This window comes from Alosa alosa, chromosome 7 (assembly GCF_017589495.1).
Source record: "Alosa alosa isolate M-15738 ecotype Scorff River chromosome 7, AALO_Geno_1.1, whole genome shotgun sequence".
NCBI classification, from domain to species: domain Eukaryota; kingdom Metazoa; phylum Chordata; class Actinopteri; order Clupeiformes; family Clupeidae; genus Alosa; species Alosa alosa.
In genome coordinates this window covers 36110924-36128080 of record NC_063195.1, presented here as the reverse complement: position 1 = coordinate 36128080, position 17157 = coordinate 36110924, and the positions used below count along the sequence as shown (strand labels likewise).

At 42.1% G+C, this 17157-nt stretch overlaps 2 protein-coding genes across 2 annotated transcripts in view; both read right to left on the bottom strand.

Annotated features, from left to right (window-relative positions):
* LOC125298483 (lysyl oxidase homolog 4-like) overlaps positions 1-2092 on the bottom strand; it is a 32656-nt gene extending 30564 nt beyond the window's left edge. The window contains exons 1-3 of the mRNA XM_048249229.1: positions 1818-2092; positions 757-1397; positions 393-607 (exon numbers count right to left, since the gene is read on the bottom strand). Coding sequence (XP_048105186.1) covers positions 393-607; positions 757-1397; positions 1818-2082 — 1121 coding nt within the window. The 5' untranslated portion in view covers positions 2083-2092. The remainder of the gene's footprint in view (positions 1-392; positions 608-756; positions 1398-1817) is intronic.
* Positions 2093-9843: 7751 nt separating this feature from the next.
* map4k3a (mitogen-activated protein kinase kinase kinase kinase 3a) overlaps positions 9844-17157 on the bottom strand; it is a 44842-nt gene continuing 37528 nt past the window's right edge. Inside the window, exons 28-33 of the mRNA XM_048248308.1 lie at positions 16246-16417; positions 14322-14390; positions 14100-14192; positions 13565-13635; positions 12216-12271; positions 9844-11221 (exon numbers count right to left, since the gene is read on the bottom strand). Of these exons, the coding sequence (XP_048104265.1) occupies positions 11134-11221; positions 12216-12271; positions 13565-13635; positions 14100-14192; positions 14322-14390; positions 16246-16417 (549 nt within the window). The 3' untranslated portion in view covers positions 9844-11133. The remainder of the gene's footprint in view (positions 11222-12215; positions 12272-13564; positions 13636-14099; positions 14193-14321; positions 14391-16245; positions 16418-17157) is intronic.

Sequence of the window (17157 nt, the reverse complement as noted above, 5' to 3'; positions counted from 1 at the left end):
GAAATTGTGATGGCAGTGTTTTCTTAACGATTGCTTCCATACAATTGATTTATGATTAAGACCTAACGGTGTTATAACTCCCACATATAGTAGTGTAGAGTTGAATCTTTTATTTAGCTTTTGGGCCATGTTGTTCACATCATGTTACTGTGGTAACTACATTTACACTTGTAAAAGCTTGGTGATTTTTTTCCAATAGTGATTGTTTACAGAGTTTATAAAATGAGCTATTGTACTACAATATATATATATGTACAATATGTACTACATAATACTACACAGTTTAAGAAAAGGTTCCAAGCATGGCTACTCTGAACAAAATCAGAGTGACTTGAAATCATGATAGTGGGTATGATGGGTATTGATGGTCTACTGACGGTTGTTGCGCTCACCTGTATGTTGGCTCATCGGGCTGTTCTGCTGCAGGAAATCCCAGCATGCCACATGCCACCTGGCTACTTCTTAAATTCCAACCCAGACTACACACATGGCGCCACCTCCCATCCAGCTTCACCTCCACCACACCCTCTGTTACTACGGTGGGTTTCCTGGTACTTGTCAGCACAGGCCGCAGGCGAGCCTCATCAAGATTCACCCTGGTGGAGCCCTAAGATAATGAAAGAGTGATGATGTGATGATGGCAGCGATATGGAACATTATTTGCACATTTTATCTCCACAGGCCTTCATCTGTTGTGCCAAAAGAAACAACACAACACAAACATGAATGTCTAACATTTATGTTATCTGTGTTCACCTGGTTGTGCTGGTCAGTGAAATCAAAGTTAAGGTTGTTCTCCTGCAAGTTGGCATGCTGGGCCATCTGCCTGGGCGCTGATTGTGGACCCTCATAGGTGGGTGTCTCTGGAGCAGGTGGTGGTCTTCGATAGACATCTGTATTAGGAGTCTGATTTATTGTCTGTGAGGTGGGTGAACTGTGAGACCCCACTTGGAGTCCAGGGCTTGACTCGCTATCAGGTGCCTGCCTATAGGCTCCCACATTGCGAAGGCGGTTTGGTATCTGGTGGCCTTGGGGCAGTGAAGGCTCTTGGTTGCGGCGCCGATCATGATTGAAGGGGCGCAGTTGGATTTGATGGCCATGCCTTTGATTGGGACCCTGGCGGGAGCCAGACCTATGAATTGCAATCTCATGACCCCTCCTCCGGGGGGGCTCTGGGATGTTGGAGATCTGAGGGGAGCGGGGTGACTGGAGTGAGGGGGAGGGAGGATGGACTGCAGCTTCTGAGGGCTGGATGAAAGTTCGCCCCTGCTCCGGGCTACACACAACACCTAAATCTTCAGCATGGGAACAGTCATTGATGCCCCAGCCATTTGAGTGGCAGTCTGCCAGTGAGCTCTCAGTGCCTGAGCAGAGAACGTTGTCCAACCAGATTTGGCCTATAGTGGGCAAGAGGACAAGAAAAGGTTTGTTGCCCTTATTTCATCCAAAACAAAGAAATGTGCCAAATGTATTTTCAAACACACAGCAGACAAGGACAAGAAAATATTTAGGTAGTCTTTTCAAGCAAACTGTTCTGTTGAATAAGTATAATCTTTGTACATGTTTAAATAGCCATATTGTCAAAAATTGTATGATGAAAGCATCTGCACATTTCACCAGCTACTGTATTATCCTCAATGAAAAAGGGACACTTGGGGAAGAGCACTAGAGGGATGTACTTGCTGTGTATTGTTTAATAGTTCAAGCAATATCTGATGCTTCTACTGTTAAGATATTTACTGTTTACCTGATGTTGCCAGACAATGCAGACATGCAGAACATATGCACACAAAACCTGTAACACTACATGTACATACCTTGTCCTTGCCCAAATTTAGCACTGTGGGCCCAGGTAAGGCCCTGCAGAAAGCCCAACTCCCGGCATACTACATTTGCCAGGTTTATGTTGACCTCATCATCACACACTGTTCCCCACATATTGTTGTAGAACACTTCCACTCGGCCCTGGGTGGAACTGGAGCCATTGCCTGCAAGACGCACACGAAAACCTGGAGGGGCTCCATGACCATAGGGGAAGAGGAGGAGGTTCAAGGTCAGGAAATAGCCCAGCATCATCTCCATCAGTGGAGGCTAGACCTGTAATATCAGTTTAGCATTTATAAAAACCATTAGCCAAATACCTGAAAAGAACACCCTAATCACATCAACACCTTTGAGTCAAGTCCATAACTTTGCTTGATTAAGCATAATTTTCACTGCATCAGAGAATTTTGAGAGAAAAACATTGTTTGATTAATGAATTATATTTTTGCGCTAATTATATTTTTCAACAGCAAAGTAAGCAGAAATAATGTAAACAGTTTATAGAAGGTCGAATGTAAGTTTTTGCTTCAACAGTATTTAAGCACTGCAAAAGCTAAAACAGTGAAATACAGCAAACACTAAATATGCATTCATCTGACAGCTATATAATTAGCAACATAGATATTTCAGCACATTCAATGTTATAAATCGATCTCTGTTAGTAACAAAGGTCTGAATGTTGGGGTTACAGTTTTTGCTTGTAAAAGCTACTGTGCTATTATTTAATTTGAAATGACTATTTCTACAATAACCACCAACTTTTCTTGCCAGTGGTGCTGCAAAATGGCAAAAACCTCTTCAAGACTCTCAAATTGTAAAGTCTTCCTGTTTGATTTTAAGCACCAACAAATATGAGAAAAATAATGAACAGGAAAGCAAACAAAGATATGACAGTAATTGTATTTAAAAAAAAAGAGTTATGACTTACCAACACTGATGCTTCTTCAATGAGTGAAATGTGTGTGTGAGTGTGAAGAAAGGGAACATTTCTCTCCTCCCTCCCTCTTTTCTGTCCCTCCCTTTTGCCACTGTCATCAACCCTCTACATCTCTCTTGTTTTATGTAAATCTCTTTTATGTAAAAATCTTTTTTTACACAGCGCACTACTTTTTTCACCCACAAATATTAATTTAGCCTATTCTAAAATTACTATTTTTCAGCATTGTTATTGAGTATAATACTGCATCATTATTTTGTAGTTAATCCAGCAGATTTATCAGTTACACTAACTGACCAGTGGTAGTTACAGTAGATTAGATCATTAGATCAGGGAACTCCGTATTGCTGGCAAAATCACACCTATCACCGGAAGCTGTCTCATTGACCTTCTCCACAACTTCAAATCATATTTGCGTAAGGCTGGTCCACGTGAGGAGGACTTACACAAGGTTGTGGTTGTGTGAATTCACTGCCTGTGCTTGATTTTTCCCTAGTTCCCTCTCCTTCTTTCTATAATTGTACAGTAGCAACCATGATGGCTTCCACACACCCAAAATTAGTGGTATGGTGAAATAAATATGCTCTACAACACAAAGTCTGAATCCACATGTTCCTCAACAAATCTTGTGCTGTCAGGATGAAAGTTTGAAAATATCATGAGTATATGACATATGGATGTAAGCTATAGTACTGGAACCAACAGTAGATGCCAATTTCTCATCTTGATAATGCTGCAGCCCTACTAGTAAGCACAGACTTCACAAACCAGTGAACATATCTGATATTTTATAAAGTCTGAGTCACTCCACTGCAGTGTACTTGCCATTACTCTAATTTCAATATAGACCAAATTAAGACATGTTGTTGATTTTTTTTTTTTTTTTACTGTGCCAATGTGTTTTCATGAACACATTTCATTTATATGATTCCAATAAAAGTAGTTTCTTTTCATGAAGGTATCTGTCACCCTCTATTGGTGATAATATATATTCACAAGTGCAACACCCTTGCAGTGCAGTTGCATGAAAATATCTGTCACTGGGCTCCTGTCTTATAAAGGCCTTATAATCACATTAAATATGAAGTTTTTACATGATCCAGACGTAATTTGTGTGTTTGTGCATGCGTGCATATACATATTTGTGTTTATGTGTGTGAGTGTGCATGTGCGCGTGTGCGTACGTATGCCTACATGTCTACTGTGTATGTATGTGTGTGCATGTGTCTTTATGTGTGTGTGTGTGTGTGTGCGTTTATGTGTGCGTGCCTGAGTGTGTGTGTGTGTGTGTGTGTATGCGTGTGAGTCTGTGATGCGTGCATACGTATGCCTACATGTCTACTGTGTGTGTTTATGTGTGTGTATGTGTGTGTTGTGTGCATGTATCTTTACTCTATGTGTGTTTGTGTGTGTTCATGAGTGTTTGCGTGTGTGCATGCGTAGTGTACAGTCACTAAATGTACAGTAGACATGTATTAATTTATTGTATGGTCCCCCATGAACGGTATTCCACGAACCTTGGCCTACACTTCAAATTCTGTGCAGGTTTGAACAGCCAAAGATACCTGCGATTACAACACTTCACTAGTTCGCCCTTCTATATGATTGCTTCAGCTAGACTAGAATGTATGGGAGAAGTGCATGTTTGGCAAGGTAGCTGTCCGTGGTCCTGGAGTGCCTGGAGCGGATATCGCGATAGAGCGATGACCGCTTGCAGCCCCCTGTGTAAGGAGGATGAGTAACAGGGCAATTGGTGAAATGGAGGAGTAGGGGGAGGAGGGGGGATGATTTTGCGAACGTCGGAGCGTGTGACGTATGGAAAAGGAGGTCGGCTTAAATAGGCCTACCCTGCGGCGGCAGTGGGTGAGTTAATTGCTGTCAATCATCCCGAAGGCTCCACCCGAACTTTGTTTATAAAACATCATTTCACTAGTTCGCCCTTCTATATGATTGCTTCAGCTAGACTAGAATGTATGGGAGAAGTCGGTTTGGCAAGGTAGCTGTCCGTGGTCCTGAGTGCCTGGAGCGGATATCGCGATAGAGCGATGACCGCTTGCACCCCAAAAGATCACAGAGAAAGGCCGCTACCAACTACATAAGTGCTAGCTGAGCGAAGTCGTAAATCCGCTAGATTGAGCGGATGTAAGACTGGTAGGCATCCGAGGACCAACGGCCCAGTATTTTAATTTGTTGCCCGATAAGCCGCTGAGCGCAGCTGTTGTGGCAGCTCCTATCCTGAAGGGTGTCGCGGAGTAGCGATCCGCTGGAAAACCAGATTTGACTAGAATGGTTTTTAAGAGTGTCTGGAATCTGTGGCGAGTGATGGGTAGCCCTTCGTCTGACACGAAGAGCGGGCTAGTAGACGAAGCTTGAGCTGACCGATATGAGATGTAGTGAGATAGGTATTGGAAAGGCTGAAGATCTGAGGCGGAGTTAAATGGATATGGAGTGTCCTTTTCGGGACTGATCGGTTTTACTCTGTTTGATGGTAAATCGAATGGTGTCTTGGTCTCGCTGTCTAGATCTGCGGCGCACGGGTGGACATCGGGAATGAAGAGAGACGGCTGCGCATGTAAACTCACTACATCTCAGCAGCCCAAAAAAGGCCAGTATAAACATAACGGAGATGGTGGAATCGAATGCGGTGACATGAACCCTTTGGCGGCGGGGTAGCGAGGCAGGTGGCGAGAATGCTTGAGGTAATGGGAAGGCGGAGTCTTGGGGACTGGATGTTGCCTACGGATCCCTTTAATTAACAAGCCTATCCTGGTGTCGGAGAAGGGCATTCGAGCCGCGGGGGCGCTTTGTAGAAGAAATGAATGCCAGCTAGGTAGACTCTAATGGAAGAGACTTTGATCCCGAGTGAAGTGTGGGCGAGGTGATAAATGATGATATGGTGACTGCATCGAAAACTGGGAAATGGTAGTGAGTGCTTTGGCGTGGAACTGTTTGAAGCACGCACCAAGCAGTCCAGTAGGACTGCATGGTCCTGGGTGCGAGGGCTTGAAGGGCTAGGGTCGGCCGCGATGGGCTGAAGAAAGCTGAGGGGGTGGTTTATGGGAAGATGGTCTCCTCAAAAGCTGGGGAGTGGAGTAGGGTAATGGTCCGCCTCTGGAGCCGAAGCTTCTGAATCTCTGGAATTTAAGACGAGAGAGAGTCAGCAATTCCACTGTGGCAACCGGGACGGCGCTGCTCTTATAATAAGCTGGTAGCTGGCTGCTATCCAGATTAGACGCCTAATAAGAGGGGAAAGCGCAGGCGATTTTGAGCTCAAGTATTAATGACGCGTGCACTACAGCTTCGTTGTCGCTGTGGATTAGCACACCTTGGAGGTCCACTCATTCCCCAGGTAGGGCCGTGATGGCTACGGGTAGAGTTCGAACACGGCTGGACGATTCGCTTCCAGTTGTTAGCTCTCTGAACTCTAGTGGCCACGGGATGCAAACCAGTGCCCTTTGAAAAAGCCTCCGAAGCCTGTTGAGGGGGCTGGTGCCGGTGTACAACTGGAGCTCTTCTGGAGATGATTGGCAGTCGTCAGAGAACATGCACAGACCATTCCATTCGCCTAAAACGTCCTCCACAGTTTGATATCGGCCAGACACTGGGCATCTAGAGATACTGACGCCTTCGAGATGGGGTTGCTGTTGAGCGCAGTTTAGGAGATGCGAGATGAAAGGGCGGCCCTGGGAAATGAGTTGACTAGTGGACACTTTCGACCGCCGTGACTGGGGCTATTGCAGAGGGACAAGATGGCTTAAGTCCTAGGAAAACGCGGTTATGGAGCTCCATATCGAAACCCCAGTAGGGTTTTGGTTCCAGAGGCCGACTCTGGCAGCGATTTTGCTGAAAACAGCCGGTGGAAGCCTACGTATAAAAATGGGCTCCCCCGTAGGATCCGGCTAGGCCGGCGATGATGGCCGGGTAGTCATTTAGCTCTTTGCGTAGACTGGGGAACACGAAACAGACGACTTCTGTGTAGTTGGTAAAAGCTACGGTGAACTCGGGGAATGACAGCATTTTTGATGCTGGGCCAGAATGTTTTAAAGACAAAACCAGTTCGCCGCAACTAAATCCCGGTTATGAGAGGGAATAGGAAGGGAGGGAAGAATGGTAGAAAGGTCTACGTCTGCACCTGACAAAATGAGGTTCCTGGTGGACGCTGTGACGGGTGGTGGTTCGAATGCTGCAGCGTGAGGAGGCGGTGGCAGGGCCTGTGCTGTGGCTAAAGGATAGTTTTGCTGCCGAACGGACGTCGGGGTCCAAGCACTCGCTGAGTGCTGATGACCCGCCGGGCTGGTCTAGCTGAGCCGGGAAGAGATGGGAAGGGAGAAAAGGGGAGGGAGGGGAGCGCTGACGCGACCGAAGGGGAGCAACCTGGGACAGGGTCGCGGGAAGGGGACGGGAAGGAAAGAGGGTTAGGGGAGGAGCGACGCTGTCGCCATCGGCGCCGCTGAGACCAGGTGCTCGCTAACTCATAAGAGAGATGGGGAGCTAGTGAGGTGACTCTTCGAGCTGACGCTTCGCGGAGTTGAGGCGCATGCTGTACATCGGGGCCCGGAATGGAAAGGGAGGGGAGAGGGGGAGGGAGGGGAGCAGTCGCCGAACGACTGGAGGGGGGGGGTATGCCTGGACCGAGTCCTGGCTAGGGAGGTGGATGGGGGAGGGAAAGAAGGGGTGGGGGGAGTAGCGACGCTGTCGCTACCGGGGCCGTCTGGAGAAGTAGGGTTGGACCCGGAAATACGGGCGCGGAGTGGGCCTGAGCTGACGGGGCAGTGGCTGTGGCTGAAGCAGCGAATGATACGCCTGAAGCGCAGTGGTGCCGAAAGTGCTGTCGGCGTGCCCGGTTCGCGAGGTGGCTGGTGGTGTGTGCTTCGTCCGGCTGAATGGCCGGCGGAAGGAACCGCGTCGGGATGCCAGAAGGAGCAGCTTGCTTCCTGGTCCGGGGAGGAAAACAAAGTGAGGGAGCGGGAGGGCGAAAAAGACCGGGCTATCCGACCGTTAGCAGGTGGAGGAGATGGAACTTCCTATCCGACCCCACGGAACGCGACATGCCGCTGAATGGAGAGTGCTGCGATGCGAGCCACTGTCCAGTGGGTAGGGTCAACGCTTGCTGGCGCTGGGTCCTGGTACTGCCGCGAAGTTGAGGCTGCTGAGCGGGAAATGCTGCACCCAAGACGGGGCAGGAGAGGAGCACCTTCTGCTAATTTGTGTCCTGGATTCCCTACGCTGGTGGCGAGGGGAACGAATAAGATTATTTTCGCCCGGCGGAGGGCCCTGGGTGTCGGGTGTTGGCGGGACAAAGTTGTCCTCCAGATCGCTGGAAGAGGCGTGGATTTCCAGTTCCATGAGAGCTGTCTTGTCAATGCAAACAATACGCAGACTGAATGATTTCGCTAACGCCGGAGCGCAGTGACGATGGGAAAGGAGGTCGGCTTAAATAGGCCTACCCTGGGCGGCGCAGTGGGTGAGTTAATTGCTGTCAATCATCCCGAAGGCTCCACCCGAACTTTGTTTATAAAACATAATTTAATTTTTGCTTTTTCATTTTTAACTAGGTGGCGCTATACATCAAATTAGTGGTTATGGGATGGTTTAATATGACCCCTTGAGATCAACATACTAAAAAAATATGGTCCTCCTAGGCCCTTCAGTTCTCAAGATATTCACAGAAAACGGTGTCCCCCCTACCCTCCTTTCGGGGTCCAGTCCTGTGGGGGGTATCGGATCAAAACGAAAAAACAATGGTTCCGTGTCATCCTTGTGGGGCTACATGCCCAACAAGTTTCGTGCACCCCGACCCCAGTCTTTCAGTGTCCCGGGAATCGTTGACACAAAATTACTGAAGAAAAAAAAAATCCGGAAGAAAAATAACTCTAAACTAAACCTACATGACCTTCGCTGTCCGGTGGTCATAATAATTTTGGCTGTTTTTAATGTAATAAAGCCCATTATAAATCACTTGTTTTACTAAATTGTGGTCTCGTTTTATTAGATTGTGTGCTTGATTTAGTAAATCGTCCACACATTTTACTATATCGTGTGCACATTTTCCTAAATTCATTTTGCTCATTTTACAAAAATAGTTTTCTATACACCAAAAATATCTTGCAATGACCCCTCCAGGGTTTCGTAGGTAAACCATTTGAACAAAACATAATTTCTGAAATGTTTTCTCTATTGTTAACGTGAGATATGTCTCCATGTAGGGTGTCAACCAGTTAAGTGAAAGCAGGTAATGTTTCACGATTCTCGTGAGATGTATCCGGGTCGATGACACCTGAAGTTGTGAGGCTGTTTTTTTTATGCAGATCGCTAATCAGCTATATGCTCGTTAATGTCACGTGGGCCAGACAGAAGAGGGACACTGCTTGCTCTGTTCTGTCCTTTCCAAACTGTATTAAAATGGTATGTTTAGCTGCCAAAATTTCTAAATTATCACAGGGGACAAACCCCAGACCTCCACTAATATCGTCTGCACCTCCTCTCAGAAAATACTTCGGTAACACTTTACTTGACGATATCGACATAAGAGTGACATGACACTGTCATGATACATAACCCTAAGCCTAATCATAACCCTAACTCAACTCTAACCCTAATCCGTTATGATAAAAACTGAATGACACTTAATAACAGAAGCGCTATGTCATACTGTAAACATTTATGACTTGTTTACCCTGTAAAATACCAAAAGGACATGTGTATTTGTTTGTTTCAATTTTGATGGAAAACCCATATTGTAGTTCTGAAAACTACAATAAAATGTGACTTTTTCTGGCGATAAGCAAGTAAAAAAAAAAATGCAACGTTTAGCCTCATAGACTCCCAATCATTTTGCACTCGCTCACAATCGCCCTTGTGAACTTTAACCAGTTTCAATACAATGGGAGTTAATAGGAAGTGAACAGTCTCTCCATAAACGGGTTCTGCTAGTAGCTTCGCTACAAGTAGTTGAGCTACTGCCCATCACTGGAGATAATGTAAGAAATGCTATGAGACAAATCTAAGTTGAGGTGAACATAAGGACATAAGGCACAGAACAGTTTGACACCACCTGACAGCAAAGATTCAAGACCAAATTGTTATATTAAACAGGAATATTTATTATCATTGTCAACAATATTTTTTATTCAGTTTGTACCTTATTTGTTGAGTTCCTGTACCATTGTCTGGGTTATTTAAAATGCTTCATCAGTAGCCCTATATGTAGCCCATGAAAACAAGAGTAAACTCTTTATGACATTTTCTACTTTGATTCTGTCATGGTCTGACCTAAATAGAACTCCACATTCAGTCAGTGGGCATATCTTATAAGATGAGCCTGGTTAAAGGGAAACTCCAGTCAAACAACAACATAGGATATAGCTTAGCCTTTGGGGGCAGCTTAGTGGATTACTGAATGTGGCACAAACTACTGTCAATAGAGTTCGGTAATTGGCCTGTGCAGACTCTGTTCTCACAAGATGACGACAACCTGAAGAAGAGTTTATGCACTGACTGCATAGTGATTTTTCTTTACCTTCTTGCCCACAAAGACTATGCTATATGATATTCAGCTGTACATGTAAACGCATATTCCGGTCTAACACAAAACTGCAACAATTAACGTTGTTTTGGTCCCAAGCAAAAATTTACATTTATCATCATCCAAAAATAGACCCTAGGTTGTTAGACCTCCATTTCCCTTTCAGTATGAAGTGTAACAGCGAGTGAAATTTTAGCTATGGCCCCATTTATATTCATTACATACAGTCATGTGCAGGATTTGTGGACACACACTTGATAACATCTAGAATTACTGTGCAAAAAAAGCAAGTTTTGAATAAAACTTTAAATCATTAACACAGCTTTGTATAAAACATGGAAAACTATAAAAAAAGCATAAAAGTCGATGAAGGTGGGCACTTCTTAATGATTTTGTAAAACATGCACAATAAACATGTGACCTAAAAGCAAACCTTCATAATTTGTTATTATACATAAATTGCACATAATATTTCTACAAATATCAGTAAACTGGATATGAATAGATATATACATAACGTATATTTATACATTTCAAATTGATGTCTATATTTAGCCTACAACAGTTAGACCTTCAGAACTTTTGTGGTCAGTATTAGTGCTATGAAAATAATAATAATAATAATAAAAGTGTAGTACTACAAAAAATAGAAACTGTACTGTTTTTCCTTTTTTTTATCTTTTTTCTTTAAGTTAATTTAAAGCATTATGGTGACATATTTCTACTGTTATGATGGTGGCTGTCTGACTTGTAACTTCAACACTCAACCACTAGGGCAAATATTTCAAAGATCCAAAAAGTTTGATGATCATATTCTGTGTCGTTGGGCAAAGAGTATACAAGAAGCTCAATAGCTGTTCTCATGTCCTGCCAGGATGTAAAGGTTACTGTGTGCTGTAGGGTCGTCCGTTGGCCTGCTTTCCAAGACTACAACCCTGTCAAGCCACAGAGAAATTTGTTCATATACTGAGATATATCATATAACATGTCAACAGCAATGAAACAAAACATTTTAAAACATCAGCCTACATTTCACACAGTTGTTTAGGTATAAAGGGCATTGTGTGAAATACAGGGGTGGGTGTGGGCAGGACCTCCTGATTGACACCTGAGACCCCCTTAACACAGATGACTCATTAGGCTACTGTGCTGTGCCTATCAGTGGCATGACTAGATAAACCAACAATAACCTGATAACTAACCTGAATAAAATGAGAAGCTATATATATTTTTCCTTTTACATAATTACATTTAAACTACGAGAAAGACTATGGGGAAACAAACGTCTTCATGGATAACTTTGGGATCACTTTTTTTTTTTTGCTGAGACAAGATGGATGCATATGATTTGGTGACTGAAACATGTCTATATTTCACTCAGATGGGTAGAAGTGGAAATGTCAAGCTAACAGGTCATAACATTCCTCCACTGCTGGCAACTAGGATGTTTATAATACCTTGGCCTATTATTATGACTCTTAGGCGTACTCGATACCCTAAGAACAGACATCCTATTGTGAACCATTTGAGTGAACCATTCCTAAGTCTAAACGGGAATTTAGCCCATCTGATGACAGAACAAGGAGAAGGAATTTCATTTGACATGTGGGAGTGATAGGATAGGAAATTGATATTGATACTTCTGGTAAAAAGCAAAAAAGCAATCTAAAACCACAACCTCCTACAGTTGAGTATTTCAAAATGACATACATATTTTGTAGAAATATGTGAATGCAACTTATGTTTCCAGAAGACAAATGGAAATCTTAAGATACTGGGTTTTGTTTATCATATACACATTTAAACCCATAATTAAAGAAATGGGGAACAAATAATGTCACAATTTTAATTTGCCATGGTGGCTCAAATAAAACAGTTGCCTTACACACCAAGATACAGCAGAAAATTAAAGGTGCTTTAATCTCTCACCTGTCTGATCCAAGTAGCCTGAATATCCTTGTATTATCTGAGATCTCCTGTGTAATCTGAATGGCCGAGAGACTCAGTGTTTGTTATTAAAAGTATAGTTATTGCATTCATTTCAATACAATTCCATTGTATTACATTTATTTCCATAGATTAGAAGAAGAAGAAGAAGAAAAAAAAAAAGAACCACAAGGTCATTAAAAATTATTTTTTATTATTATCATAATTATCTTATTGTACGTATCAATAGCTGGGTTTCCATTCCATAGGCGAATGCTAGGGGCACCCTGCATCCATAGGGGTGTCTGAAATAACGGCAATAAAAAAGGCTATTTTTTCACACCTGCTATCATTTCAAAATCTTACAAAAAAGACTTTGAAATGATTACTTAAAAAACGGGCGCATCTGAAACAATGTGTGTGATGCAAATACAGACTGTGATGCAATCCTTCTTATCACTGCCTCATTCCACACATTACACGTTACCACTTTAAAGTTGGAGATTCAGGTAGACCTTGCTGGAGCCTGTTGTGAGCGGTCTTTGCCTAAAAGGCAACCAATCAGTGTGAACCTCACTTTTTTTTCATGTGGATGCTAGATAAGCATGAGGGAGTGCTACATGCCTGCTAAAATGAGCCTTTTTATTCCCAAGCCTAATTATTGGGTTATAAATGGGCTTGTAAACTAGCATCTGAACATGTACTGGATGGACCAAAGTTGCATGGATCGTAAACGAGGTAAAATACTTCATTCCATCCATTCTATGTCATCTTTAAGATCACCGATTTTCAAAAATGTTACACTGTCATAAGCATGTAATCATTATAAAGAGCTCTAAGCGATGCTGGGCAACGTCACTTCTGTTGACTTTAAAACAAAACAGAGAGCTAGCTTGCTACTTCCTCCCCCTCCCTCCCGTGCTGCTCCCGTGCAATTGAAACTCTCCTAAACGCGCTTCTCGTCTGTGATTTGCTGGAACAGTTTGTTATGTTTTCATGGGCTAGGTTTGCCCAGGTTATTTTTGTTGCCGTTCTTGGAGCCTGGGCTGTCCACAGAGATCGCGTTTTTTTACAGTGTATTCAGGACACAGACAGCTAACGGTTGGTTGATTAAGTGACATAAAATCTTAAGGTGATGTTTGCATTAAGTGACATAAAATGTTTTAGCCTAAAAAACGTGTGGCATCGCTTAGAGCACCTTTAAGATTTAAAAAGTAAGCAAAACCTCAATCTTAGCAGAGCTACCAGAAAGATGTCTGAACACTACACCATGGCATCAACTTGAAAATGACGTTAATCAATGGCATGAAACTCATGATCAGACTCAATCAAGACACTAAAGACAGACATACCTCATTATACCTGAAGCTTCGACCTTGCATACCATGTCTCCAGAATGCTAAAACACTGTCCTGAAGACAAACTAAGGCAAAAAGAATACTTGAGATGCATAAGAATTCGTTAAAAGGCATACAATTCAAGAGTCCACTTAAAATAAACATCAGGACAACTGAAAAACTGTTAAAAGTATTCTATAAAAATCAAGTGAACCCAGACAAACCTGTTAATAAACTGAATTTGCTCTGCGAGTTGGTCTGGAAAGGAGCTCATTGACATCTATTTCTGAATTACTAAATAACCAGACACGTTTCTACGAAATTGAGTAAATAACTGCATTTAAAGCCTTCATTTACAAGAAAGATATGCACTTCTGAAACGATTTGATAACTTTAATGCACAAATTTAAGTTTCATTTCACTTCTGGTTACGCTTGTGGTAGCAGTAAAATGGCAAGTTCTGCTCCTTCCCAGACGGACCTGCAGGGCAAATTTAAATTTTCTAACAGGTTCGTCTGGGTTCACCCAGGCTAGCAAACAGAGCCTTTACCTATAGACTCGATCTGGAAGTCAAATGTGAGTTCTGCTGATAGTTTCTTGCTTGATTTCAGCCTGCCTTGCAAATTTACTATTTTGATGTAGTCTGAGGGGAAATGGGTGGAGACGGAATACAATTAAATATTAATATGATAATATGATAACTAAAGCATTCATTAACATCTTTTAACTGTTAATATGGACACATTTTTAGCATAAAACATTTTGGACTTACGATCTAGGCACACTAAGATGGTATCTCCATCCAGCTGAGTTAACTGTATTACAGAACTCTGAGGTATGTCTGAGAGGGAAAACAAATGCAAAGAATGTCAAAATAATTAAAAAAAAAAAGGTTTTGTGAGCATGAATAAATTGAAGGATCTTTCGTTTCACCTCTCCACATTGCATTAACAGTGTTTCTATAACTGTGTGCTACAATGATCAATACTTTTGAGCTATGGGTCCATGGATAACCTGCTTGCTAGCACATGTCAAAATACCAGATTTGTTTTTTGTTTCAGTGGCATGGGGGTATGGGTCAATAAACAACTAGGAAAATGTTTTCTGTATATATCTTGATTTTTGAAGTAACAGCCAATAATGTAATACTTTTAATGTAAAAAAGCCATTGATATCTTGCCAATAATGTGATAAAATTTCTGAACCAATAACGTAATAACTTTTTGCCAATAATGTAAAAAGTTATTACATTATTGGCTGGCTATTTTGTTATCGGTTGGGTAAAAAAACCAAAAACCTCAATGTAATTACTGCAGCCAACAATGGACAATCACCCTGATTAGAGGCCAAGCATCGAAGGCACCCATAGTGTTTCTACCCTTTCTTTTTTTCTATTATAATTATTACTGGTGTTATTATTATTATAATGATGATTATGCATGTTTATTCCACTATGGGAGTCTATGGCAACCCATAGAAATGGTAGTCTGGTAAAAAGTTTAGAAATTTAGCACACTGATTCTGGACAGTCACATGATATAATAGCGTTGAGTTGCCATAGTAACTCTGGCCCATTAGGCTGTTTGGCCCCGTCATTGCTGCTTGCAGCTTTATTTGAAGTTTTATTGGATATAAAGTGTTACTCTTCCATGGCACATAGTTACTATTACCTCTTAGCTGCTTAAAGATCTGACCACCAGTGGTGTAGTCTAAGTGATACACAGGACTACGCTAGCTTGGCTACGCCTACTTAGATCTCCTTTTAGAGAGATACTAGTCTGGAACCCCATAGTTCCATCGGTCAGCAGATTACCTGTCCAATCAGTGACAAGAGGAATGACGCTATAGTTTCAAAATTGAAAGTGGCTTTGGTAAACCATGAGATTTTGCAACAGTCTGAGTGCTGGAAATGGAAAAAAACTTTCCTCCAAAGACACCCGTGCCCCACAATCCCTGCCACCCTGAGCACTTTACTGTCTACATGGGCAATACTACAGCCTACACTTAAAGCCAGAAACTGCTGTGTTGATCACAGTGTACCCACTACCGCTAACTAGACTACACCACTGCTGACCACACACACACACACACACAAACAAACACACACACAAACACTCCTAATCTCTCTTTCTCCCTGGAAATTACAACATCTATTTGTTTAAAAAAATGAATAATAATAATCACACTTCATGTCTTCATATCCTACTCAATCAACCACTCTTGCAACTCATGTAGGTGAATGTATGCATTTGTGAGTTTGCTTTTGCGTATATGTATGTGTGTGTGTGTGTGGGGGGAGGTGTTAGGGTAATCATACACATATCCCAGAGACTGTTAGGGTAGTCATACACATGGAATTTTATGAAGAAAATGTGTACATTCGAAGAAAATTGCAATTAACCTACGTGTCAAATGTGTGTGTGCACCTTCTCATCACAAGATATTTGCAATTGAAGCTCTAGATTTTTTGCATTGATGTCAAACACTAGGTGGCACTACACCACAAATTAGTCCTAATGTCCTGGAGCTATGCACCTCCTAGTGGCAAATTTAACATTTCAATACTTTCACAATGGTTGCTGATTATTCCTCAAAAACTGAAAACTCTTATTTTGCACGAGTAGAAACACTGCAGCATAGCCAAGGATCATAATACCCAGTACAAAATTGGCACATGAAAAGACTTAATACTATACCTGATTTGGTGACCCATGATAATGTGGAGTTTGGATTTACTGTCTCAAAACGAACCACCTGGTTGAATTCTGTGCCTTTGCTGACAGCCATACATATGAGTGGGTACTGGTGATCTTGGACCACCAGCATCTCAAACACCTCCAGAGGACAGGGTAAAGGGAAGTCTATACTCTATAGAGAATAGAGTAATTACTAAATTACCCTTTTGTTACAGTGCAACAACAACAAAAAAAAAATGCATGCTGACTAGACAAGTCAAAAGAAAAAAAAATGCTCTGTAGAAAAAAATTGTAATGAAATGAAAATGAGCTAAGCCAGTTCAGTTCAGCACCCACTGCACTTGGTCAACTATAGCCTAAACCACATTAGAAGCTGTAATTTTTGTCTGGTTTTATGGGATTTTATAGAGATATAAATGGAAAACAATTGCCAAACGACATGCATGGGATTAATGCAACACTGATACATGGACTATTTATCATTTACAGAGAAATTCAGAGAGAAGACCGAAAGCAAATTTTGTTTAATTAAATGAAATTCTTTCCTCCCAGCACTCCCCTATTCTAAGCAATGGATTCCTTAGAACAAAATAGTTATATGCCTGCAGATTAAGCCACACAGTCATCTCAATATAAAGATAAACAAGAGTGCTTATATTTATTGTAATACATGCGTATAATCATGTTAATAATAGGTGTTAATTCATATACAGTTGTGAGAATAAGTTTATGAACCCATGCTAAAGTTGACTAAAAAGAGCCCCACATCACCACATACTCTTCAGCATACTTAGAGATTGGCATGGTTTTTATTTCAGTTAGCCTAATAGCTGGTTTTATTTGCTTTGAGAGATGATCTTATGGAAAGTACCCCATGCCAATCTCTAGGTATGGTGAAGGGTATGTGATGAT